Source organism: Littorina saxatilis, linkage group LG13, assembly GCF_037325665.1.
Source record: "Littorina saxatilis isolate snail1 linkage group LG13, US_GU_Lsax_2.0, whole genome shotgun sequence".
Classification (NCBI taxonomy): Eukaryota; Metazoa; Mollusca; class Gastropoda; order Littorinimorpha; family Littorinidae; genus Littorina; species Littorina saxatilis.
The window spans coordinates 44,055,543-44,080,223 of record NC_090257.1 but is presented as its reverse complement, the minus strand read 5'-3'; the positions used below and the strand labels follow the sequence as shown (position 1 = coordinate 44,080,223).

At 47.6% G+C, this 24,681-nt stretch overlaps 1 protein-coding gene across 1 annotated transcript in view; it reads left to right on the top strand.

Annotated features, from left to right (window-relative positions):
• Positions 1 to 24,681, top strand: part of LOC138945817 (centrosomal protein of 63 kDa-like) — a 95,694-nt gene that overhangs the window by 54,727 nt on the left and 16,286 nt on the right. Inside the window, exons 10-12 of the mRNA XM_070317322.1 lie at positions 11,457 to 11,602; positions 15,934 to 16,020; positions 21,755 to 21,905. Of these exons, the coding sequence (XP_070173423.1) occupies positions 11,457 to 11,602; positions 15,934 to 16,020; positions 21,755 to 21,905 (384 nt within the window). The remainder of the gene's footprint in view (positions 1 to 11,456; positions 11,603 to 15,933; positions 16,021 to 21,754; positions 21,906 to 24,681) is intronic.

The following is a 24,681-nucleotide window of genomic DNA, read 5'->3' as shown; positions in this document are numbered from 1 at the left end:
GTAGGGAACACATGGTAGTGACAGGTAGGGAACACAGAGTAGTGACAGGTAGGGAACACAGAGTAGTGACAGGTAGGGAATGCATGGTAGTGACAGGTAGGGAACACATGGTAGTGACAGGTAGGGAACACAGAGTAGTGACAGGTAGGGAACACATGGTAGTGACAGGTAGGGAACACAGAGTAGTGACAGGTAGGGAACACATGGTAGTGACAGGTAGGGAAAGCATGGTAGTGACAGGTAGGGAACACAGAGTAGTGACAGGTAGGGAACACATGGTAGTGACAGGTAGGGAACACATGGTAGTGACAGGTAGGGAAAGCATGGTAGTGACAGGTAGGGAACACATGGTAGTGACAGGTAGGGAATGCATGGTAGTGACAGGTAGGGAACACATGGTAGTGACAGGTAGGGAACATAGTGACAGGTAGGGAACATAGTGACAGGTAGGGAACACAGAGTAGTGACAGGTAGGGAACACATGGTAGTGACAGGTAGGGAACACAGAGTAGTGACAGGTAGGGAACACATGGTAGTGACAGGTAGGGAACACAGAGTAGTGACAGGTAGGGAACACATGGTAGTGACAGGTAGGGAAAGCATGGTAGTGACAGGTAGGGAACACATGGTAGTGACAGGTAGGGAAAGCATGGTAGTGACAGGTAGGGAACACAGAGTAGTGACAGGTAGGGAAAGCATGGTAGTGACAGGTAGGGAACACAGAGTAGTGACAGGTAGGGAACACATGGTAGTGACAGGTAGGGAAAGCATGGTAGTGACAGGTAGGGAACACAGAGTAGTGACAGGTAGGGAACACATGGTAGTGACAGGTAGGGAAAGCATGGTAGTGACAGGTAGGGAACACATGGTAGTGACAGGTAGGGAACACATGGTAGTGACAGGTAGGGAATGCATGGTAGTGACAGGTAGGGAACACATGGTAGTGACAGGTAGGGAATGCATGGTAGTGACAGGTAGGGAAAGCATGGTAGTGACAGGTAGGGAACACAGAGTAGTGACAGGTAGGGAACACAGAGTAGTGACAGGTAGGGAACACATGGTAGTGACAGGTAGGGAACACATGGTAGTGACAGGTAGGGAACACATGGTAGTGACAGGTAGGGAATGCATGGTAGTGACAGGTAGGGAACACATGGTAGTGACAGGTAGGGAATGCATGGTAGTGACAGGTAGGGAAAGCATGGTAGTGACAGGTAGGGAACACAGAGTAGTGACAGGTAGGGAACACAGAGTAGTGACAGGTAGGGAACACATGGTAGTGACAGGTAGGGAACACATGGTAGTGACAGGTAGGGAACACATGGTAGTGACAGGTAGGGAATGCATGGTAGTGACAGGTAGGGAACACATGGTAGTGACAGGTAGGGAATGCATGGTAGTGACAGGTAGGGAACACATGGTAGTGACAGGTAGGGAATGCATGGTAGTGACAGGTAGGGAACACATGGTAGTGACAGGTAGGGAACATAGTGACAGGTAGGGAACACATGGTAGTGACAGGTAGGGAACACATGGTAGTGACAGGTAGGGAACACAGAGTAGTGACAGGTAGGGAACACATGGTAGTGACAGGTAGGGAACACATGGTAGTGACAGGTAGGGAACACAGAGTAGTGACAGGTAGGGAACACATGGTAGTGACAGGTAGGGAACACAGAGTAGTGACAGGTAGGGAACACAGAGTAGTGACAGGTAGGGAATGCATGGTAGTGACAGGCAGGGAACACATGGTAGTGACAGGTAGGGAACACATGGTAGTGACAGGTAGGGAACACATGGTAGTGACAGGTAGGGAACACAGAGTAGTGACAGGTAGGGAACACATGGTAGTGACAGGTAGGGAAAGCATGGTAGTGACAGGTAGGGAACACATGGTAGTGACAGGTAGGGAATGCATGGTAGTGACAGGTAGGGAACACATGGTAGTGACAGGTAGGGAATGCATGGTAGTGACAGGTAGGGAACACATGGTAGTGACAGGTAGGGAACACATGGTAGTGACAGGTAGGGAACACATGGTAGTGACAGGTAGGGAACACATGGTAGTGACAGGTAGGGAACACAGAGTAGTGACAGGTAGGGAACACATGGTAGTGACAGGTAGGGAAAGCATGGTAGTGACAGGTAGGGAACACATGGTAGTGACAGGTAGGGAACACATGGTAGTGACAGGTAGGGAATGCATGGTAGTGACAGGTAGGGAACACATGGTAGTGACAGGTAGGGAACATAGTGACAGGTAGGGAACATAGTGACAGGTAGGGAACACAGAGTAGTGACAGGTAGGGAACACATGGTAGTGACAGGTAGGGAACACAGAGTAGTGACAGGTAGGGAACACATGGTAGTGACAGGTAGGGAAAGCATGGTAGTGACAGGTAGGGAACACATGGTAGTGACAGGTAGGGAAAGCATGGTAGTGACAGGTAGGGAACACAGAGTAGTGACAGGTAGGGAACACATGGTAGTGACAGGTAGGGAAAGCATGGTAGTGACAGGTAGGGAATGCATGGTAGTGACAGGTAGGGAACACATGGTAGTGACAGGTAGGGAACACATGGTAGTGACAGGTAGGGAAAGCATGGTAGTGACAGGTAGGGAACACAGAGTAGTGACAGGTAGGGAACATAGTGACAGGTAGGGAACACATGGTAGTGACAGGTAGGGAACACATGGTAGTGACAGGTAGGGAAAGCATGGTAGTGACAGGTAGGGAACACATGGTAGTGACAGGTAGGGAACACATGGTAGTGACAGGTAGGGAATGCATGGTAGTGACAGGTAGGGAACACATGGTAGTGACAGGTAGGGAATGCATGGTAGTGACAGGTAGGGAACACAATCATGGTAGTGACAGGTAGGGAACACATGGTAGTGACAGGTAGGGAACATAGTGACAGGTAGGGAACATAGTGACAGGTAGGGAACATAGTGACAGGTAGGGAACACATGGTAGTGACAGGTAGGGAACACATGGTAGTGACAGGTAGGGAATGCATGGTAGTGACAGGTAGGGAACACATGGTAGTGACAGGTAGGGAACATAGTGACAGGTAGGGAACACAATCATGGTAGTGACAGGTAGGGAACACATGGTAGTGACAGGTAGGGAACACAGAGTAGTGACAGGTAGGGAACACATGGTAGTGACAGGTAGGGAACACAGAGTAGTGACAGGTAGGGAACACAGAGTAGTGACAGGTAGGGAATGCATGGTAGTGACAGGTAGGGAACACATGGTAGTGACAGGTAGGGAACACAGAGTAGTGACAGGTAGGGAACACATGGTAGTGACAGGTAGGGAACACAGAGTAGTGACAGGTAGGGAACACAGAGTAGTGACAGGTAGGGAATGCATGGTAGTGACAGGTAGGGAACACATGGTAGTGACAGGTAGGGAACACATGGTAGTGACAGGTAGGGAACACATGGTAGTGACAGGTAGGGAACACAGAGTAGTGACAGGTAGGGAACACATGGTAGTGACAGGTAGGGAAAGCATGGTAGTGACAGGTAGGGAACACATGGTAGTGACAGGTAGGGAATGCATGGTAGTGACAGGTAGGGAACACATGGTAGTGACAGGTAGGGAATGCATGGTAGTGACAGGTAGGGAACACATGGTAGTGACAGGTAGGGAACACATGGTAGTGACAGGTAGGGAACACATGGTAGTGACAGGTAGGGAACACATGGTAGTGACAGGTAGGGAACACAGAGTAGTGACAGGTAGGGAACACATGGTAGTGACAGGTAGGGAAAGCATGGTAGTGACAGGTAGGGAACACAGAGTAGTGACAGGTAGGGAACACATGGTAGTGACAGGTAGGGAAAGCATGGTAGTGACAGGTAGGGAACACATGGTAGTGACAGGTAGGGAACACATGGTAGTGACAGGTAGGGAATGCATGGTAGTGACAGGTAGGGAACACATGGTAGTGACAGGTAGGGAAAGCATGGTAGTGACAGGTAGGGAACACATGGTAGTGACAGGTAGGGAACACAGAGTAGTGACAGGTAGGGAACACATGGTAGTGACAGGTAGGGAACACATGGTAGTGACAGGTAGGGAAAGCATGGTAGTGACAGGTAGGGAACACATGGTAGTGACAGGTAGGGAATGCATGGTAGTGACAGGTAGGGAACACATGGTAGTGACAGGTAGGGAACATAGTGACAGGTAGGGAACATAGTGACAGGTAGGGAACACAGAGTAGTGACAGGTAGGGAACACATGGTAGTGACAGGTAGGGAACACAGAGTAGTGACAGGTAGGGAACACATGGTAGTGACAGGTAGGGAAAGCATGGTAGTGACAGGTAGGGAACATAGTGACAGGTAGGGAACATAGTGACAGGTAGGGAACGCAGAGTAGTGACAGGTAGGGAACACATGGTAGTGACAGGTAGGGAACACAGAGTAGTGACAGGTAGGGAACACATGGTAGTGACAGGTAGGGAAAGCATGGTAGTGACAGGTAGGGAACACATGGTAGTGACAGGTAGGGAACACATGGTAGTGACAGGTAGGGAACACATGGTAGTGACAGGTAGGGAACACAGAGTAGTGACAGGTAGGGAACACATGGTAGTGACAGGTAGGGAACACATGGTAGTGACAGGTAGGGAACACATGGTAGTGACAGGTAGGGAACACAGAGTAGTGACAGGTAGGGAACACATGGTAGTGACAGGTAGGGAACACATGGTAGTGACAGGTAGGGAACACAGAGTAGTGACAGGTAGGGAACACATGGTAGTGACAGGTAGGGAAAGCATGGTAGTGACAGGTAGGGAACACATGGTAGTGACAGGTAGGGAATGCATGGTAGTGACAGGTAGGGAACACATGGTAGTGACAGGTAGGGAACATAGTGACAGGTAGGGAACATAGTGACAGGTAGGGAACACAGAGTAGTGACAGGTAGGGAACACATGGTAGTGACAGGTAGGGAACACAGAGTAGTGACAGGTAGGGAACACATGGTAGTGACAGGTAGGGAAAGCATGGTAGTGACAGGTAGGGAACATAGTGACAGGTAGGGAACATAGTGACAGGTAGGGAACGCAGAGTAGTGACAGGTAGGGAACACATGGTAGTGACAGGTAGGGAAAGCATGGTAGTGACAGGTAGGGAACACATGGTAGTGACAGGTAGGGAAAGCATGGTAGTGACAGGTAGGGAACACATGGTAGTGACAGGTAGGGAAAGCATGGTAGTGACAGGTAGGGAACACAGAGTAGTGACAGGTAGGGAAAGCATGGTAGTGACAGGTAGGGAATGCATGGTAGTGACAGGTAGGGAACACATGGTAGTGACAGGTAGGGAATGCATGGTAGTGACAGGTAGGGAAAGCATGGTAGTGACAGGTAGGGAACACATGGTAGTGACAGGTAGGGAATGCATGGTAGTGACAGGTAGGGAAAGCATGGTAGTGACAGGTAGGGAACACATGGTAGTGACAGGTAGGGAAAGCATGGTAGTGACAGGTAGGGAACACATGGTAGTGACAGGTAGGGAACACATGGTAGTGACAGGTAGGGAACACATGGTAGTGACAGGTAGGGAACACATGGTAGTGACAGGTAGGGAATGCATGGTAGTGACAGGTAGGGAACACATGGTAGTGACAGGTAGGGAATGCATGGTAGTGACAGGTAGGGAACACATGGTAGTGACAGGTAGGGAATGCATGGTAGTGACAGGTAGGGAACACATGGTAGTGACAGGTAGGGAACATAGTGACAGGTAGGGAACACATGGTAGTGACAGGTAGGGAACACATGGTAGTGACAGGTAGGGAACACAGAGTAGTGACAGGTAGGGAACACATGGTAGTGACAGGTAGGGAACACAGAGTAGTGACAGGTAGGGAACACAGAGTAGTGACAGGTAGGGAATGCATGGTAGTGACAGGTAGGGAACACATGGTAGTGACAGGTAGGGAACACATGGTAGTGACAGGTAGGGAACACATGGTAGTGACAGGTAGGGAACACAGAGTAGTGACAGGTAGGGAACACATGGTAGTGACAGGTAGGGAAAGCATGGTAGTGACAGGTAGGGAACACATGGTAGTGACAGGTAGGGAAAGCATGGTAGTTACAGGTAGGGAAAGCATGGTAGTGACAGGTAGGGAACACATGGTAGTGACAGGTAGGGAATGCATGGTAGTGACAGGTAGGGAACACATGGTAGTGACAGGTAGGGAATGCATGGTAGTGACAGGTAGGGAACACATGGTAGTGACAGGTAGGGAACACATGGTAGTGACAGGTAGGGAACACATGGTAGTGACAGGTAGGGAACACATGGTAGTGACAGGTAGGGAACACAGAGTAGTGACAGGTAGGGAACACATGGTAGTGACAGGTAGGGAAAGCATGGTAGTGACAGGTAGGGAACACAGAGTAGTGACAGGTAGGGAACACATGGTAGTGACAGGTAGGGAACACATGGTAGTGACAGGTAGGGAAAGCATGGTAGTGACAGGTAGGGAACACATGGTAGTGACAGGTAGGGAATGCATGGTAGTGACAGGTAGGGAACACATGGTAGTGACAGGTAGGGAACATAGTGACAGGTAGGGAACATAGTGACAGGTAGGGAACACAGAGTAGTGACAGGTAGGGAACACATGGTAGTGACAGGTAGGGAACACAGAGTAGTGACAGGTAGGGAACACATGGTAGTGACAGGTAGGGAACACAGAGTAGTGACAGGTAGGGAACACATGGTTGTGACAGGTAGCTAAAGCATGGTAGTGACAGGTAGGGAACACATGGTAGTGACAGGTAGGGAAAGCATGGTAGTGACAGGTAGGGAACACAGAGTAGTGACAGGTAGGGAAAGCATGGTAGTGACAGGTAGGGAACACAGAGTAGTGACAGGTAGGGAACACATGGTAGTGACAGGTAGGGAAAGCATGGTAGTGACAGGTAGGGAACACAGAGTAGTGACAGGTAGGGAACACATGGTAGTGACAGGTAGGGAAAGCATGGTAGTGACAGGTAGGGAACACATGGTAGTGACAGGTAGGGAACACATGGTAGTGACAGGTAGGGAATGCATGGTAGTGACAGGTAGGGAACACATGGTAGTGACAGGTAGGGAATGCATGGTAGTGACAGGTAGGGAACACATGGTAGTGACAGGTAGGGAACACATGGTAGTGACAGGTAGGGAACATAGTGACAGGTAGGGAACATAGTGACAGGTAGGGAACACAGAGTAGTGACAGGTAGGGAACACATGGTAGTGACAGGTAGGGAAAGCATGGTAGTGACAGGTAGGGAACACATGGTAGTGACAGGTAGGGAACATAGTGACAGGTAGGGAACACATGGTAGTGACAGGTAGGGAACATAGTGACAGGTAGGGAACACATGGTAGTGACAGGTAGGGAACATAGTGACAGGTAGGGAACACAGAGTAGTGACAGGTAGGGAAAGCATGGTAGTGACAGGTAGGGAACACAGAGTAGTGACAGGTAGGGAACACATGGTAGTGACAGGTAGGGAACATAGTGACAGGTAGGGAACACAGAGTAGTGACAGGTAGGGAAAGCATGGTAGTGACAGGTAGGGAACACAGAGTAGTGACAGGTAGGGAACACAGAGTAGTGACAGGTAGGGAACACAGAGTAGTGACAGGTAGGGAACACATGGTAGTGACAGGTAGGGAACACATGGTAGTGACAGGTAGGGAACACATGGTAGTGACAGGTAGGGAACACATGGTAGTGACAGGTAGGGAACATAGTGACAGGTAGGGAACACATGGTAGTGACAGGTAGGGAACATAGTGACAGGTAGGGAACACATGGTAGTGACAGGTAGGGAACACATGGTAGTGACAGGTAGGGAACATAGTGACAGGTAGGGAACACATGGTAGTGACAGGTAGGGAACATAGTGACAGGTAGAGAAAGCATGGTAGTGACAGGTAGGGAACATAGTGACAGGTAGGGAACACATGGTAGTGACAGGTAGGGAACACAGAGTAGTGACAGGTAGGGAACACATGGTAGTGACAGGTAGGGAACATAGTGACAGGTAGGGAACATAGTGACAGGTAGGGAACATAGTGACAGGTAGGGAATATAGTGACAGGTAGGGAACACATGGTAGTGACAGGTAGGGAACACAGAGTAGTGACAGGTAGGCAACACAGAGTGGTGACAGGTAGGGAACACAGAGTAGTGACAGGTGACAAAAAACAACATTTAGTCAAGCTGTCGAACTCACAGAATGAAACTGAACGCAATGCAATTTTTCAGCAAGACCGTATACTCGTAGCATCGTCAGTCCACCGCTCGTGACAAAGGCAGTGAAATTGACAAGAAGAGTGGGGTAGTAGTTGCGCTGAGAAGGATAGCACGCTTTTCTGTACCTCTGTTCGTTTTAACTTTCTGAGCGTGTTTTTAATCCAAACATATTATATCTATATGTTTTTGGAATCAGGAACCGACAAGGAATAAGATGAAAGTGTTTTTAGATCGATTTCGGAAATTTGATTTTGATAATAATTTTTATATGTTTAATTTTCAGACCTTGTTTTTAATCCGAATATAACATATTTATATGTTTTGGGAATCAGAAAATGATGAAGAATAAGTTGAATGTAAATTTGGATCGTTTTATAAAAAAATAATTTTAATTACAATTTTCAGATTTTTAATGACCAAAGTCATTAATTAATTTTTAAGCCACCAAGCTGAAATGCAATACCAAACCCCGGCCTTCGTCAAAGATTGCTTGGCCAAAATTTCAATCAATTTGATTGAAAAATGAGGGTGTGACAGTGCCGCCTCAACTTTTACAAAAAGCCGGATATGACGTCATCAAAGACATTTATCGAAAAAATGAAAAAAACGTCCGGGGATGTCATACCCCGGAACTCTCATGTCAAATTTCATAAAGATCGGTCCAGTACTTTACTCTCAATCGCTCTACACACGCAACACATACACCACACCCTCGTCTCGATTCCCCCCTCTACGTTAAAATATTTAGTCAAAACTTGACTAAATGTAAAAACAAGAAAGGTAAGTTGTTGAAACGTTGTTATTGACAAAATGATGTTACAATCACAAATATATCGACCCAACAGTCTTTTAAGTGAACAGACAAACTAATATTCACACAAAACTTATCTTGATGGAATCAGTTAATGTTGGGAGGTTAATGTGCACAGCTTTCAACAGACAATGTGAAAAAGCAAGGTCTTAAAAAGGGGGAAGTGTTAAATTGGGGGGTCTTAAAAAGGAGGAAGTGTTAAATTGGGGGGTCTTAAAAAGGAGGAAGTGTTAAATTGGGGGTCTTAACAAGGAGGAAGTGTTAAATTGGGGGGTCTTAAAAAGGAGGAAGTGTTAAATTGGGGGGTCTTAAAAAGGAGGAAGTGTTAAATTGTGGGGTCTTAAAAAGGAGGAAGTGTTAAATTGGGGGTCTTAAAAAGGAGGAAGTGTTAAATTAGGGGGTCTTAACAAGGGGGAAGTGTTAAATTGGGGGTCTTAAAAAGGAGGAAGTGTTAAATTGGGGGGTCTTAACAAGGAAGAAGTGTTAAATTGGGGGGTCTTAACAGGGAGGAAGTGTTAAATTGGGGGGTCTTAACAAGGAGGAAGTGTTAAATTGGGGGTCTTAAAAAGGAGGAAGTGTTAAATTGGGGGGTCTTAACAAGGAGGAAATGTTAAATTGGGGGTCTTAACAAGGAGGAAGTGTTAAATTGGGGGGTCTTAAAAAGGAGGAAGTGTTAAATTGGGGGGTCTTAACAAGGAGGAAGTGTTAAATTGCGGGGTCTTAACAAGGAGGAAGTGTTAAATTGGGGGTCTTAACAAGGAGGAAGTGTTAAATTGGGGGGTCTTAACAAGGAGGAAGTGTTAAATTGAGGGGTCTTAACAAGGAGGAAGTGTTAAATTGGGGGTCTTAAAAAGGAGGAAGTGTTAAATTGGGGGGTCTTAAAAAGGAGGAAGTGTTAAATTGGGGGGTCTTAAAAAGGAGGAAGTGTTAAATTGGGGGGTCTTAAAAAGGAGGAAGTGTTAAATTGGGGGGTCTTAACAAGGAGGAAGTGTTAAATTGGGGGGTCTTAACAAGGAGGAAGTGTTAAATTGGGGGGTCTTAACAAGGAGGAAGTGTTAAATTGGGGGGTCTTAACAAGGGGGAAGTGTTAAATTGGGGGTCTTAACAAGGGGGAAGTGTTAAATTGGGGGGTCTTAACAAGGAGGAAGTGTTAAATTGGGGGTCTTAACAAGGGGGAAGTGTTAAATTGGGGGGTCTTAACAAGGAGGAAGTGTTAAATTGGGGGGTCTTAACAAGGAGGAAGTGTTAAATTGTGGGGTCTTAAAAAGGAGGAAGTGTTAAATTGGGGGTCTTAACAAGAGGGAAGTGTTAAATTGGGGGGTCTTAAAAAGGAGGAAGTGTTAAATTGGGGGGTCTTAACAAGGGGGAAGTGTTAAATTGGGGGGTCTTAACAAGGGGGAAGTGTTAAATTGGGGGGTCTTAACAAGGAGGAAGTGTTAAATTGGGGGGTCTTAACAAGGAGGAAGTGTTAAATTGCGGGGTCTTAACAAGGAGGAAGTGTTAAATTGGGGGGTCTTAACAAGGAGGAAGTGTTAAATTGGGGGGTCTTAACAAGGGGGAAGTGTTAAATTGGGGGGTCTTAACAAGGGGGAAGTGTTAAATTGGGGGGTCTTAACAAGGGGGAAGTGTTAAATTGGGGGGTCTTAACAAGGAGGAAGTGTTAAATTGCGGGGTCTTAACAAGGAGGAAGTGTTAAATTGGGGGGTCTTAACAAGGAGGAAGTGTTAAATTGGGGGGTCTTAACAAGGGGGAAGTGTTAAATTGGGGGGTCTTAACAAGGGGGAAGTGTTAAATTGGGGGGTCTTAACAAGGGGGAAGTGTTAAATTGGGGGGTCTTAACAAGGAGGAAGTGTTAAATTGCGGGGTCTTAACAAGGAGGAAGTGTTAAATTGGGGGGTCTTAACAAGGAGGAAGTGTTAAATTGGGGGGTCTTAACAAGGGGGAAGTGTTAAATTGGGGGGTCTTAACAAGGGGGAAGTGTTAAATTGGGGGGTCTTAACAAGGGGGAAGTGTTAAATTGGGGGGTCTTAACAAGGAGGAAGTGTTAAATTGCGGGGTCTTAACAAGGAGGAAGTGTTAAATTGGGGGGTCTTAACAAGGAGGAAGTGTTAAATTGGGGGGTCTTAACAAGGGGGAAGTGTTAAATTGGGGGGTCTTAAAAAGGAGGAAGTGTTAAATTGGGGGGTCTTAACAAGGGGGAAGTGTTAAATTGGGGGGTCTTAAAAAGGAGGAAGTGTTAAATTGGGGGGTCTTAACAAGGGGGAAGTGTTAAATTGGAGGGTCTTAAAAAGGGGGAAGTGTTAAATTGGGGGGTCTTAAAAGGCAGGTTGCACTGTATCTGGGTCTCACTGTGTGCAGCTGCTGGAGGAGCGGATAGCGGAGCTGGAGGACGAGCTCCGCAGCAAGGCACAGATGCTGCACGCAGCACAGGACGACTCGCGCCAATACTCTCACGACCTGTTGAACATGGAACACACCCTCAACGCCAAGGATGAAATCATCAAGTCAGTTGCTGCAACATGTTTGGTGATAGATTTACCACGTTTTTGAGGCAAAGAAAATCTATGTGTGATGTCCTCTCATTGCATCATTATCATGAACATTATTGGATGGAGGGGAAGGGGGGGCATGCTTTCAGTTTTTTTCACCATATCGTATGGCACTACACACACTCTCTAATAGGAATTACTATGTTCAGTTTTTGTCACCATATCGTATGGCACTACACACACTCTCTAATAGGAATTACTATGTTCAGTTTTTGTCACCATATCGTATGGCACTACACACTCTCTCTAATAGGAATTACTATGTTCCTGCTTTCTAGATACACTTTTTAACAATTTATATTCTTGCGCGAGATAGCATAATTGTGGATTTGCGAATACATTTTAGAGAATGCTACACATGATAACACTATTTGGTACGCTGAAATTTAAACGAAATACTAAATTGTTCCACTTGAAGCTTCACAGGGGTTAGCAGATATGTGTATCTGATGTGTTGTTTGTCTGTCAGACGTATGGTATGGGGGACCCACTAGAGTACAAGGATTGAGAACAGGTGTGTGTATCTGATGTGTTGTTTGTCTGTCAGACGTATGGTATGGGGGACCCACTAGAGTACGAGGATTGAGAACAGGTGTGTGTATCTGATGTGTTGTTTGTCTGTCAGGTGTATGGGGGACCCACTAGAGTACGAGGATTGAGAACAGGTGTGTGTATCTGATGTGTTGTTTGTCTGTCAGGTGTATGGGGGACCCACTAGAGTACGAGGATTGAAAACAGGTGTGTGTATCTGATGTGTTGTTTGTCTGTCAGGTGTATGGGGGACCCACTAAAGTACGAGAAATGAGAACAGGTGTGTGTATCTGATGTGTTGTTTGTCTGTCAGGTGTATGGGGGACCCACTAGAGTACGAGAAATGAGAACAGGTGTGTGTATCTGATGTGTTGTTTGTCTGTCAGACGTATGGTATGGGGGACCCACTAGAGTACAAGGAGTGAGAGAGGGTGTGTGTATCTGATGTGTTGTTTTTCTGTCAGACGTATGGGGGACCCACTAGAGTACAAGGAGTGAGAGAGGGTGTGTGTATCTGATGTTGTTGTGTTGTTTGTCTGTCAGGTGTATGGTATGGGGGGCCCACTAGAGTACAAGGATTGAAAACAGGTGTGTGTATCTGATGTGTTGTTTGTCTGTCAGGTGTATGGTATGGGGGGCCCACTAGAGTACGAGGATTGAAAACAGGTGTGTGTATCTGATGTGTTGTTTGTCTGTCAGGTGTATGGGGGCCCCACTAGAGTACGAGGATTGAAAACAGGTGTGTGTATCTGATGTGTTGTTTGTCTGTCAGACGTATGGGGGACCCACTAGAGTACGAGGATTGAGAACAGGTGTGTGTATCTGATGTGTTGTTTGTCTGTCAGACGTATGGTATGGGGGACCCACTAGAGTACGAGGATTGAGAACAGGTGTGTGTATCTGATGTGTTGTTTGTCTGTCAGACGTATGGTATGGGGGACCCACTAAAGTACGAGAAATGAGAACAGGTGTGTGTATCTGATGTGTTGTTTGTCTGTCAGGTGTATGGGGGCCCCACTAGAGTACGAGAAATGAGAACAGGTGTGTGTATCTGATGTGTTGATTGTCTGTCAGACGTATGGTATGGGGGGCCCACTAGAGTACGAGAAATGAGAACAGGTGTGTGTATCTGATGTGTGGTTTGTCTGTCAGGTGTATGGGGGGCCCACTAGAGTACGAGAAATGAGAACAGGTGTGTGTATCTGATGTGTTGTTTGTCTGTCAGACGTATGGTATGGGGGGCCCACTAGAGTACGAGGAGTGAGAACAGGTGTGTGTATCTGATGTGTTGTTTGTCTGTCAGATGTATGGGGGGCCCACTAGAGTACGAGGAGTGAGAACAGGTGTGTGTATCTGATGTGTTGTTTGTCTGTCAGGTGTATGGGGGGCCCACTAGAGTACGAGGATTGAGAACAGGTGTGTGTATCTGATGTGTTGTTTGTCTGTCAGGTGTATGGGGGCCCCACTAGAGTACGAGGAGTGAGAGAGGGTGTGTGTATCTGATGTGTTGTTTGTCTGTCAGACGTATGGGGGACCCACTAGAGTACAAGGAGTGAGAGAGGGTGTGTGTATCTGATGTGTTGTTTGTCTGTCAGGTGTATGGGGGCCCCACTAGAGTACGAGGATTGAGAACAGGTGTGTGTATCTGATGTGTTGTTTGTCTGTCAGGTGTATGGGGGCCCCACTAGAGTACGAGGATTGAGAACAGGTGTGTGTATCTGATGTGTTGTTTGTCTGTCAGGTGTATGGGGGCCCCACTAGAGTACGAGGATTGAGAACAGGTGTGTGTATCTGATGTGTTGTTTGTCTGTCAGGTGTATGGGGGGCCCACTAGAGTACAAGGATTGAAAACAGGTGTGTGTATCTGATGTGTGGTTTGTCTGTCAGACGTATGGTATGGGGACCCACTAGAGTACGAGGATTGAAAACAGGTGTGTGTATCTGATGTGTGGTTTGTCTGTCAGACGTATGGTATGGGGACCCACTAGAGTACGAGGATTGAAAACAGGTGTGTGTTTCTGATGTGTTGTTTGTCTGTCAGACGTATGGTATGGGGGACCCACTAGAGTACGAGGATTGAGAACAGGTGTGTGTATCTGATGTGTTGTTTGTCTGTCAGGTGTATGGGGGCCCCACTAGAGTACGAGGAGTGAGAGAGGGTGTGTGTATCTGATGTGTTGTTTTTCTGTCAGACGTATGGGGGACCCACTAGAGTACAAGGAGTGAGAGAGGGTGTGTGTATCTGATGTGTTGTTTGTCTGTCAGGTGTATGGGGGCCCCACTAGAGTACGAGGATTGAAAACAGGTGTGTGTATCTGATGTGTTGTTTGTCTGTCAGACGTATGGTATGGGGGACCCACTAGAGTACGAGGATTGAGAACAGGTGTGTGTATCTGATGTGTGGTTTGTCTGTCAGACGTATGGTATGGGGACCCACTAGAGTACGAGGATTGAAAACAGGTGTGTGTATCTGATGTGTTGTTTGTCTGTCAGACGTATGGTATGGGGGACCCACTAAAGTACGAGAAATGAGAACAGGTGTGTGTATCTGATGTGTTGTTTGTCTGTCAGGTGTATGGGGGACCCACTAGAGTACGAGGATTGAGAACAGGTGTGTGTATCTGATGTGTTGTTTGTCTGTCAGACGTATGGGGGACCCACTAGAGTACAAGGAGTGAGAGAGGGTGTGTGTATCTGATGTGTTGTTTGTCTGTCAGACGTATGGGGGACCCACTAGAGTACGAGGATTGAGAACAGGTGTGTGTATCTGATGTGTTGTTTGTCTGTCAGACGTATGGGGGACCCACTAGAGTACGAGGATTGAAAACAGGTGTGTGTATCTGATGTGTTGTTTGTCTGTCAGACGTATGGTATGGGGGACCCACTAAAGTACGAGAAATGAGAACAGGTGTGTGTATCTGATGTGTGGTTTGTCTGTCAGACGTATGGGGGACCCACTAGAGTACGAGGATTGAGAACAGGTGTGTGTATCTGATGTGTTGTTTGTCTGTCAGACGTATGGTATGGGGGACCCACTAGAGTACGAGAAATGAGAACAGGTGTGTGTATCTGATGTGTTGTTTGTCTGTCAGGTGTATGGGGGACCCACTAGAGTACGAGGATTGAGAACAGGTGTGTGTATCTGATGTGTTGTTTGTCTGTCAGGTGTATGGGGGACCCACTAGAGTACGAGGATTGAAAACAGGTGTGTGTATCTGATGTGTTGTTTGTCTGTCAGACGTATGGGGGACCCACTAGAGTACGAGGATTGAGAACAGGTGTGTGTATCTGATGTGTGGTTTGTCTGTCAGACGTATGGGGGACCCACTAGAGTACGAGGATTGAAAACAGGTGTGTGTATCTGATGTGTTGTTTGTCTGTCAGACGTATGGTATGGGGGCCCCACTAGAGTACGAGAAATGAGAACAGGTGTGTGTATCTGATGTGTTGTTTGTCTGTCAGGTGTATGGGGGACCCACTAGAGTACGAGGATTGAGAACAGGTGTGTGTATCTGATGTGTTGTTTGTCTGTCAGACGTATGGGGGACCCACTAGAGTACAAGGAGTGAGAGAGGGTGTGTGTATCTGATGTGTTGTTTGTCTGTCAGACGTATGGGGGACCCACTAGAGTACAAGGATTGAGAACAGGTGTGTGTATCTGATGTTGTGTTGTTTGTCTGTCAGGTGTATGGGGGGCCCACCAGAGTACGAGGAGTGAGAGAGGGTGTGTGTATCTCATTTTGTTTGTCTGTCAGACGTATGGGGGGCCCACAAGAGTACCAGGAGTCGGAGCAGGTCAAGAAGCTGAAGGACGCTCTGCAGAAGGCCAAAGATGACCTCAAGTGAGTATTGATGTGTGACAGACAACCTTAGCTCAGCCTTGGTCTGTTGCAGGAGATGCACTGCAGTTGCCAGTAAACTTGCCAATCCTGTTTGGGCTTGTGTCTTGTTTACTTTCTTTACTTCAAGCACCAGCTTAATTCAATCCCGACTTGTTTGTTTGTGTTTTTGTTCCCATTTCCACAGTGAAAGCCCGCTTTTAAGACCTCCAAAAGTCTGAGACAATCAGGTCTGCTGAGGGGGAGGAGACAATCCGGTCTGCAGAGGGGGAGGAGACAATCAGGTCTGCTGAGGGGGAGGAGACAATCAGGTCTGCTGAGGGGGAGGAGACAATCAGGTCTGCTGAGGGGGAGGAGACAATCAGGTCTGCTGAGGGGGAGGAGACAATCAGGTCTGCTGAGGGGGAGGAGACAATCCGGTCTGCTGAGGGGGAGGAGACAATCAGGTCTGCTGAGGGGGAGGAGACAATCAGGTCTGCTGAGGGGGAGGAGACAATCAGGTCTGCTGAGGGGGAGGAGACAATCAGGTCTGCTGAGGGGGAGGAGACAATCAGGTCTGCAGAGGGGGAGGAGACAATCAGGTCTGCTGAGGGGGAGGAGACAATCAGGTCTGCAGAGGGGGAGGAGACAATCAGGTCTGCTGAGGGGGAGGAGACAATCCGGTCTGCTGAGGGGGAGGAGACAATCAGGTCTGCTGAGGGGGAGGAGACAATCAGGTCTGCTGAGGGGGAGGAGACAATCCGGTCTGCTGAGGGGGAGGAGACAATCAGGTCTGCTGAGGGGGAGGAGACAATCAGGTCTGCTGAGGGGGAGGAGACAATCAGGTCTGCTGAGGGGGAGGAGACAATCAGGTCTGCTGAGGGGGAGGAGACAATCAGGTCTGCTGAGGGGGAGGAGACAATCAGGTCTGCTTAGGGGGAGAAGACAATCAGGTCTGCTGAGGGGGAGGAGACAATCAGGTCTGCAGAGGGGGAGGAGACAATCAGGTCTGCAGAGGGGGAGGAGACAATCAGGTCTGCTGAGGGGGAGGAGACAATCAGGTCTGCTGAGGGGGAGGAGACAATCAGGTCTGCTGAGGGGGAGGAGACAATCCGGTCTGCTGAGGGGGAGGAGACGATCAGGTCTGCTGAGGGGGAGGAGACAATCCGGTCTGCTGAGGGGGAGGAGACAATCAGGTCTGCTGAGGGGGAGGAGACAATCAGGTCTGCAGAGGGGAAGGAGACAATCAGGTCTGCTGAGGGGGAGGAGACAATCAGGTCTGCTGAGGGGGAGGAGACAATCAGGTCTGCTGAGGGGGATGAGACAATCAGGTCTGCTGAGGGGGAGGAGACAATCAGGTCTGCTGAGGGGGAGAAGACAATCAGGTCTGCTGAGGGGGATGAGACAATCAGGTCTGCTGAGGGGGAGGAGACAATCAGGTCTGCTGAGGGGGAGGAGACAATCAGGTCTGCTGAGGGGGAGGAGACAATCAGGTCTGCAGAGGGGGAGGAGACAATCAGGTCTGCTGAGGGGGAGGAGACAATCAGGTCTGCTGAGGGGGAGAAGACAATCAGGTCTGCTGAGGGGGATGAGACAATCAGGTCTGCTGAGGGGGAGGAGACAATCAGGTCTGCTGAGGGGGAGGAGACAATCAGGTCTGCTGAGGGGGAGAAGACAATCAGGTCTGCTGAGGGGGAGGAGACAATCAGGTCTGCTGAGGGGGAGAAGACAATCAGGTCTGCAGAGGGGGAGGAGACAATCAGGTCTGCTGAGGGGGAGGAGACAATCAGGTCTGCTGAGGGGGAGGAGACAATCAGGTCTGCAGAGGGGGAGGAAACGTACAGGGGTTATTATCGTCAAATCTGGAAAACTAGGGGTGGGGGTTGCACTGTATGCATGTCACAGTGACGTGTCTTTGTTTTGTGTGTATGTCACAGTGACGTGTCTTTGTTTTGTTGAAAGCTTAGTGCTCATTATTGTCTTCAGCTCAGATGCGTGTTGAATTGTACAGTGTTGACACATGTGATGCGTGTTGAATTGTACAGTGTTGACACATGTGATGCGTGTTGAATTGTACAGTGTTGACACATGTGATGCGTGTTGAATTGTACAGTGTTGACACATGTGATGCGTGTTGAATTGTACAGTGTTGACACATGTGATGCGTGTTGAATTGTACAGTGTTGACACATGTGATGCGTGTTGAATTGTACAGTGTTGACACATGTGATGCGTGTTGAATTGTACAATGTTGACACATGTGATGCATGTTGAATTGTACAGTGTTGACACATGTGATGCGTGTTGAATTGTACAATGTTGACACATGTGATGTGTGTTGAATTGTACAGTGTTGACACATGTGATGCATGTTGAATTGTACAGTGTTGACACATGTGATGCGTGTTGAATTGTACAATGTTGACACATGTGATGTGTGTTGAATTGTACAGTGTTGACACATGTGATGCGTGTTGAATTGTACAGTGTTGACACATGTGATGCGTGTTGAATTGTACAGTGTTGACACATGTGATGCGTGTGGAATTGTACAATGTTGACACATGTGCAGGCTTTTTGATGGCCTTATCTTGACTCCCAGGTACTCAGTTCAACCAGCCGCCCTTGTCTTGCAGTGTGTGCGTTTGACAAAACCATGTATCATGCATGTTTGGAAGTAACATGAGAAAACTCTGAACACTTGCAACATTGTGACGGTCTCTAACAGTGCTTGGTCTGTGTTGCTCTAACAGTGCTTGGTCTGTGTTGCTCTAACAGTGCTTGGTCTGTGTTGAGCGAGTTGACCAGTAAGGAGTGTCCTTGAGCTAAAGATATTTAAATTGCACTATGGAGACGGAATTCTGAGAGGGAGCTCAGAGTAACATTTAATGCTAAGAAATGTTTTGACTGAGAACAATAATGTGCATGTTGTACGAGTCTGATAACATTTTGAAGTTTTTGCTGAGTCTTGTGAAAAGTGTGTGTTGTTTTATTCAGGCGGATATTGAGAAAGAATATCTGGAAAGCTAACAGTCTATGGTAACTGTTGCAGTTTGAAACTTGCACGTTTGGTTGATTTGCATTTCAAGCACTTGTTATTCTTGGTGTTAGTCCTTGATTTGTGTTTGCTATTGAGACAGCTTGAAGACTGATTATGATGTCACTGTTGAGGAATGACCAGCTGTTTGGTTTATGAATGTTGGCGACTTGGCTCAGGCATGGGAATTGTCTGCCGAAAAGGCAAATTTCACCAAAATCCTTTTTTGTTCAGCCGAAAAAGCAAAAGTGTCCGCTAAAAAAATAAATGGGGGAGTCAAAAATGGTTCTAAAAGCTGAATGTCAAACTTGGAGCTAAGATGACAGCAAATTGCACCATTTGGTTCTAGCTAGGAGCTTGGCGCCGTCCACTTTGCTGTTACTTACACATTATCAGCCTTTTTTACTTTATTCAATTCCTATGCCTGTTGGCTATATGCACGGAATCATTTTCTTTCACAAGACCAAGTGAACCCATCATAATTGAGGCAGTAAATCAATACAGCGTAAAAGGAGAAAGCTGTAACGTAAGTCTGAATGTCAACCTTAGAGACAGCCTGTAGGATTTTAGTCATGTTTGGAAATGAGTAGGAAGCCTTTTTTTTATGTAAAGGTCGGCACATTCCCTTTATTTGTGTCTGTTGATGTACTTATATTAGAAGCACCATGGATGTTACAAGGGTGTACAGTTATATCAGAAGCACCATGGATGTTACAAGGCTGTACAGTTATATTAGAAGCACCATGGATGTTACAAGGCTGTACAGTTATATTAGAAGCACCATGGATGTTACAAGGCTGTACAGTTATATTAGAAACACCATGGATGTTACAAGGCTGTACAGTTATATCAGAAGCACCATGGATGTTACAAGGCTGTACAGTTATATTAGAAGCACCATGGATGTTACAAGGCTGTACAGTTATATCAGAAGCACCATGGATGTTACAAGGGTGTACAGTTATATCAGAAGCACCATGGATGTTACAAGGCTGTACAGTTATATCAGAAGCACCATGGATGTTACAAGGCTGTACAGTTATATTAGAAGCACCATGGATGTTACAAGGCTGTACAGCTATATTAGAAGTACCATGGATGTTACAAGGCTGTACAGTTATATTAGAAGCACCATGGATGTTACAAGGCTGTACAGTTATATCAGAAGCACCATGGATGTTACAAGGGTGTACAGTTATATCAGAAGCACCATGGATGTTACAAGGGTGTACAGTTATATCAGAAGCACCATGGATGTTACAAGGGTGTACAGTTATATCAGAAGCACCATGGATGTTACAAGGCTGTACAGCTATATTAGAAGTACCATGGATGTTACAAGGCTGTACAGTTATATTAGAAGCACCATGGATGTTAAAAGGCTGTACAGTTATATTAGAAGCACCATGGATGTTACAAGGCTGTACAGTTATATTAGAAGCACCATGGATGTTAAAAGGCTGTACAGCTATATTAGAAGCACCATGGATGTTACAAGGGTGTACAGTTATATAGAAGCACCATGGATGTTACAAGGCTGTACAGTTATATTAGAAACACCATGGATGTTACAAGGCTGTACAGTTATATCAGAAGCACCATGGATGTTACAAGGCTGTACAGTTATATTAGAAGCACCATGGATGTTACAAGGCTGTACAGCTATATTAGAAGTACCATGGATGTTACAAGGCTGTACAGTTATATTAGAAGCACCATGGATGTTACAAGGCTGTACAGTTATATTAGAAGCACCATGGATGTTAAAAGGCTGTACAGCTATATTAGAAGCACCATGGATGTTACAAGGCTGTACAGTTATATTAGAAGCACCATGGATGTTACAAGGCTGTACAGTTATATTAGAAGCACCATGGATGTTAAAAGGCTGTACAGCTATATTAGAAGCACCATGGATGTTACAAGGCTGTACAGTTATATTGGAAGCACCATGGATGTTACAAGGCTGTACAGTTATATTAGACTAGATGATTACCCGCTTCGCCGGGTACCGGCGAAGCCGGGAAGAAGTAGAGCCGACTTTTCAGACTATAATGGGCAACTTTTTTCCTCAACTTGAACCCCTGCGCCTAGTTGACGGTACGGCCTTGTGTTTGGCTACAGAAGAGTAGACATGTACCCACATCCCTGAGAAACCTCTCTTGTGATAATGCATGTTTCTGCTTATCACCCTGGCCGAGTTTCCTCTCAGACATCAAAGAGACCGCCCCACAGGTTAAACTTGGTCACTGACCCCGGGTAAGAAGGTCAGTGTCTGTAAACTGGGGCAGGCAGTGTTTCCTCTCAGACATCAAAGAGACCGCCCCACAGGTTAAACTTGGTCACTGACCCCGGGTAAGAAGGTCAGTGTCTGTAAACTGGGGCAGGCAGTGTTTCTTCTCAGACAGCAAAGGAGACGACTGTCTCATAGAACTCAGTCATTGACCCTAGGGAAAATGGTCAGTGTCTAAACTGGGGCAGGCAGCTGGTCTCAAGGCCAACCAGCTATTACAATGCACCTGCCTTTGATCTCACGCACATCCAGAGCAAAACTATTTCCACTCTGTATTCTTCCTTTGATGTGCGGCTAATACACCCGAAGCACCTATAATGTGATGTTTTTTTCTCAATTTTACCTAAAAATTTGAGGTTGCGCCCTATATAACAAAGTGCCTTACAGTCCCGAAAATACGGTAGTGATATTGTGCTGGTTTTGTACAGGTCACAGAAACAGAGCCAACAGTCGCTGAAACAGGCCACGTCATCTTCCTCTACTAGCGCCATCTCCGCCATCTCCGCTAGCTCCACCCCCAAGAGTTCCGTCAACATGTCACAGAACTACCGAGACAGTCCACAGCTACACAAACAGCAGGTGTGAACATTAATGTAGTGTCTCAGTGTCACACACAGTTGGGGGGGGGGGGGGGGGGGACACAGAGACAGTCCACAGTTACACAAACAGCAGGTGTGAACATTAATGTAGTGTCTCAGTGTCACACACAGTTGGGGGGGGGGGGACACAGAGACAGTCCACAGTTACACAAACAGCAGGTGTGAACATTAATGTAGTGTCTCAGTGTCACACACAGTTGGGGGGGGGGGGGGCACAGAGACAGTCCACAGTTACACAAACAGCAGGTGTGAACATTAATGTAGTGTCTCAGTGTCACACACAGTTGGGGGGGGGGGGACACAGAGACAGTCCACAGCTACACAAACAGCAGGTGTGAACATTAATGTAGTGTCTCAGTGTCACACACAGTTGGGGGGGGGGGGACACAGAGACAGTCCACAGTTACACAAACAGCAGGTGTGAACATTAATGTAGTGTCTCAGTGTCACACACAGTTGGGGGGGCACAGAGACAGTCCACAGTTACACAAACAGCAGGTGTGAACATTAATGTAGTGTCTCAGTGTCACACACAGTTGGGGGGGGGGGGGGGAACAGAGACAGTCCACAGTTACACAAACAGCAGGTGTGAACATTAATGTAGTGTCTCAGTGTCACACACAGTTGGGGGGGGGGGGGACACAGAGACAGTCCACAGTTACACAAACAGCAGGTGTGAACATTAATGTAGTGTCTCAGTGTCACACACAGTTGGGGGGGGGGGACACAGAGACAGTCCACAGCTACACAAACAGCAGGTGTGAACATTAATGTAGTGTCTCAGTGTCACACACAGTTGGGGGGGGGGGGACACAGAGACAGTCCACAGTTACACAAACAGCAGGTGTGAACATTAATGTAGTGTCTCAGTGTCACACACAGTTGGGGGGGGGGGGGGGGCACAGAGACAGTCCACAGTTACACAAACAGCAGGTGTGAACATTAATGTAGTGTCTCAGTGTCACACACAGTTGGGGGGGGGGGGGGGGGGGGGGACACAGAGACAGTCCACAGTTACACAAACAGCAGGTGTGAACATTAATGTAGTGTCTCAGTGTCACACACAGTTGGGGGGGGGGGACACAGAGACAGTCCACAGTTACACAAACAGCAGGTGTGAACATTAATGTAGTGTCTCAGTGTCACACACAGTTGGGGGGGGGGGACACAGAGACAGTCCACAGTTACACAAACAGCAGGTGTGAACATTAATGTAGTGTCTCAGTGTCACACACAGTTGGGGGGGGGGGACACAGAGACAGTCCACAGCTACACAAACAGCAGGTGTGAACATTAATGTAGTGTCTCAGTGTCACACACAGTTGGGGGGGGGGGACGAACATTAATGTAGTGTCTCAGTGTCACACACAGTTGGGGGGGGGGACACAGAGACAGTCCACAGCTACACAAACAGCAGGTGTGAACATTAATGTAGTGTCTCAGTGTCACACACAGTTGGGGGGGGGGGGGGGGGACACAGAGACAGTCCACAGCTACACAAACAGCAGGTGTGAACATTAATGTAGTGTCTCAGTGTCACACACAGTTGGGGGGGGGGGGACACAGAGACAGTCCACAGTTACACAAACAGCAGGTGTGAACATTAATGTAGTGTCTCAGTGTCACACACAGTTGGGGGGGGGGGACACAGAGACAGTCCACAGTTACACAAACAGCAGGTGTGAACATTAATGTAGTGTCTCAGTGTCACACACAGTTGGGGGGGGGGGGGGAACAGAGACAGTCCACAGCTACACAAACAGCAGGTGTGAACATTAATGTAGTGTCTCAGTGTCACACACAGTTGGGGGGGGGGGGGGGAACAGAGACAGTCCACAGCTACACAAACAGCAGGTGTGAACATTAATGTAGTGTGTCAGTGTCACACACAGTTGGGGGGGGGGGGACACAGAGACAGTCCACAGTTACACAAACAGCAGGTGTGAACATTAATGTAGTGTCTCAGTGTCACACACAGTTGGGGGGGGGGGACACAGAGACAGTCCACAGTTACACAAACAGCAGGTGTGAACATTAATGTAGTGTCTCAGTGTCACACACAGTTGGGGGGGGGGGGGAGAACAGAGACAGTCCACAGTTACACAAACAGCAGGTGTGAACATTAATGTAGTGTCTCAGTGTCACACACAGTTGGGGGGGGGGGGGACACAGAGACAGTCCACAGCTACACAAACAGCAGGTGTGAACATTAATGTAGTGTCTCAGTGTCACACACAGTTGGGGGGGGGGGGGGACACAGAGACAGTCCACAGCTACACAAACAGCAGGTGTGAACATTAATGTAGTGTCTCAGTGTCACACACAGTTGGGGGGGGGGGACACAGAGACAGTCCACAGCTACACAAACAGCAGGTGTGAACATTAATGTAGTGTCTCAGTGTCACACACAGTTGGGGGGGGGGGACACAGAGACAGTCCACAGCTACACAAACAGCAGGTGTGAACATTAATGTAGTGTCTCAGTGTCACACACAGTTGGGGGGGGGGGGACACAGAGACAGTCCACAGTTACACAAACAGCAGGTGTGAACATTAATGTAGTGTCTCAGTGTCACACACAGTTGGGGGGGGGGGGGACACAGAGACAGTCCACAGTTACACAAACAGCAGGTGTGAACATTAATGTAGTGTCTCAGTGTCACACACAGTTGGGGGGGGGGGGGGACACAGAGACAGTCCACAGTTACACAAACAGCAGGTGTGAACATTAATGTAGTGTCTCAGTGTCACACACA